Raw genomic sequence first — 2,460 nt, forward strand, 5'->3', positions numbered from 1 at the left:
TTGTCAAAGAGGTACGAAAATTAGTGGAAGCTGGAATCCTCAGGGAAACACAATACCATACATGGGTATCCAACCCGGTTATGGTAAAAAAGCCAGATGGAACGTGGCGAATGTGCATTGATTTCAAAGATTTAAACAAGGCGTGCCCCAAAGACGCATACCCGCTGCCTGAAATCGATTTAAAGGTCGATTCCCTGGTACCCTACAGATATAAGTGTTTCCTAGACGCGTATAAAGGGTACCATCAGATCAAGATGTCTAAAGAAGATGAAGAAAAAACGGCGTTTCACACCGACGTGGGCATTTTCTGTTACACAAAAATGCCTTTCGATTTACGAAATGCCGGAGCTACCTATCAGAGACTCATGGACAAGGTGTTCGAGACACAAATCGGACGAAATTTGGAGGTATACGTCGACGACCTCGTTATCAAAAGCAGGGAAGAAAGGCAAATGTTAAAAGACATCGGAGAAACTTTTCAGCGGCTTAGAGAGTATAACATTAAACTAAACCCGAAGAAATGCACTTTCGGGGTGGAAGAAGGGAAGTTCCTAGGGGTAGTGGTCACCCGAGATGGTTTCAAAGCCAACCCAGAAAAGGTGGCCGCATAACGCGGATGCCTTCCCCACGAACATTGAAGAAAGCCCAAGCTCTAAATGGACGGCTAGTAGCGATCAACAGGTTCTTGGCAAGACATGCCAAAAAATCCTTGCCTTTCATAAAAACATTGAAAGATTGCCTCAACAAGAAAAACTTCAAATGGACCAGCGAAGCGGAAAAAGCCTTGCAAGACATGAAACGTTTCATAGAAGGATTACCTATGCTGACAGCACCAAGGCCTAGTGAGGTGTTAAAGATGTATTTGGCGGCAGCTCATACCGCAGTAAGCGTTGTGCTTATGGTTGAACGGGACGGAAGACAAACATCGATATATTACATCAGCCGGGTATTAGCGGGACCTGAAACGCGGTATCCCACGTTGGAAAAGCTGGTCTTGGCACTGGTACACGCCACACGGCGATTGAGAAGATATTTCCAGGCACACCGCGTACAGGTCCTAACCAATTACCCACTGCAACAAGTCCTGCACAAGCCAGAGATCTCTGGCAGACTGGCCAAGTGGGCAATTGAACTAGGTGCTTTGGATATTGAATATCAGAAACGAACAACAGTTAAGGGACAAGTAATCGCTGACTTTCTAGCCGAAATCCCTGAGGGAGAAGCTATCGTGGACCCAGTCGTCCAGGATATCCCGGAATCCAGCACTGCCCGGCAGACCTGGAAACTATACACTGATGGGTCATCAAGTGGAAAGGGATCTGGAGCCGGCTTAATGTTGATAAGCCCAGACGAGATCAGGCTGATGTATGCCTTACATTTCGATTTCGAATGTTCTAACAATGAAGCGGAATACGAGGCACTACTAGCAGGCTTAAGAATGGCGAAATCTATGGGAGTGGCAAGGGTAGACGCGTATGTTGATTCGCTACTGGTCAACAATCAGGTAAACGAAACGTACGAAGCCAAAGATGAATCAATGGCAAAATACTTGGCGAAAACAAAGGAACTCATGGATTCTTTTGATAACGTCACGCTCAATCACGTACATAGAGGCAAGAACCAGATAGCAGATGCTCTCAGCAAACTCGCCACCTCAGGTATGGAAAAAGAAGTCAAAGTCGAAACGGTGCAGACACCCTCAATCGAACCACGGAATGTTTCCGCCGTTACAGCGGAAGATCCTTGCTGGTACACTCCGGTGTTACGATTCCTTGAAACAGGGGAGCTACCTCCCGCCAAGGGAGAAGCGCAGAAGATACAAACGAAAGCGCTGCAATATGAGATCAATAACGGCGTCCTATATAGAAAGTCTTACCTGGGACCACTGTTACGATGTGTCTCCCCAACAGAAGCAAAGTATCTCATCAGCGAGATCCATGCAGGTCTATGTGGCATACACGCTGGACCCCGGGCGGTGGTGGCCAAAATCCATAACGCATGATATTATTGGCATGGGATGCACGAAGACGCTGTAATAGAACTTCGGAAATGCCGCAGTTGCCAGAAATTCGCTCCTCAAACAATAAGGCCCAAGAACAGTCTAGTACCGGTAACAGCAGCATGGCCTTTCCAGAAATGGGCTGTTGATATCGTGGGACCTTTCCCGCCGGCTCCCGGAAAATTAAAGTACTTAATTGTGGCAGTTGATTACTTCACCAAGTGGGTGGAAGCTAAGCCTTTAGCCAAAATAACGGCGGATAATGCCAAAAAATTCCTCTGGGAACACATAGTGTGCCGGTTTGGATTACCGCTGTACATGGTAAGCGATAATGGAACACAGTTTACAGACAGAGTTTTTCAAGAATGGTGCGCCAACCTCCAAATCCAACAAATATTCACATCAGTAGCACACCCCCAAGGGAATGGCCAAGTGGAGCGGACGAATAGAAGTTTGCTGGA

The 2,460-nt window shown here is 46.9% G+C and overlaps 1 protein-coding gene across 1 annotated transcript; it reads left to right on the forward strand.

Annotated features, from left to right (window-relative positions):
* The first annotated feature begins 616 nt into the window (after nt 1-616).
* Nucleotides 617-2,002, forward strand: LOC110943853. Its single transcript, XM_022185583.1, has one exon. It carries the CDS (start codon nt 617-619, stop codon nt 2,000-2,002), a length of 1,386 nt encoding a protein of 461 aa, XP_022041275.1.
* The last annotated feature ends 458 nt before the right edge of the window (nt 2,003-2,460 follow it).

The sequence above is a fragment of the Helianthus annuus genome, chromosome 5 (genome assembly GCF_002127325.2).
Source record: "Helianthus annuus cultivar XRQ/B chromosome 5, HanXRQr2.0-SUNRISE, whole genome shotgun sequence".
Lineage (NCBI taxonomy): Eukaryota > Viridiplantae > Streptophyta > Magnoliopsida > Asterales > Asteraceae > Helianthus > Helianthus annuus.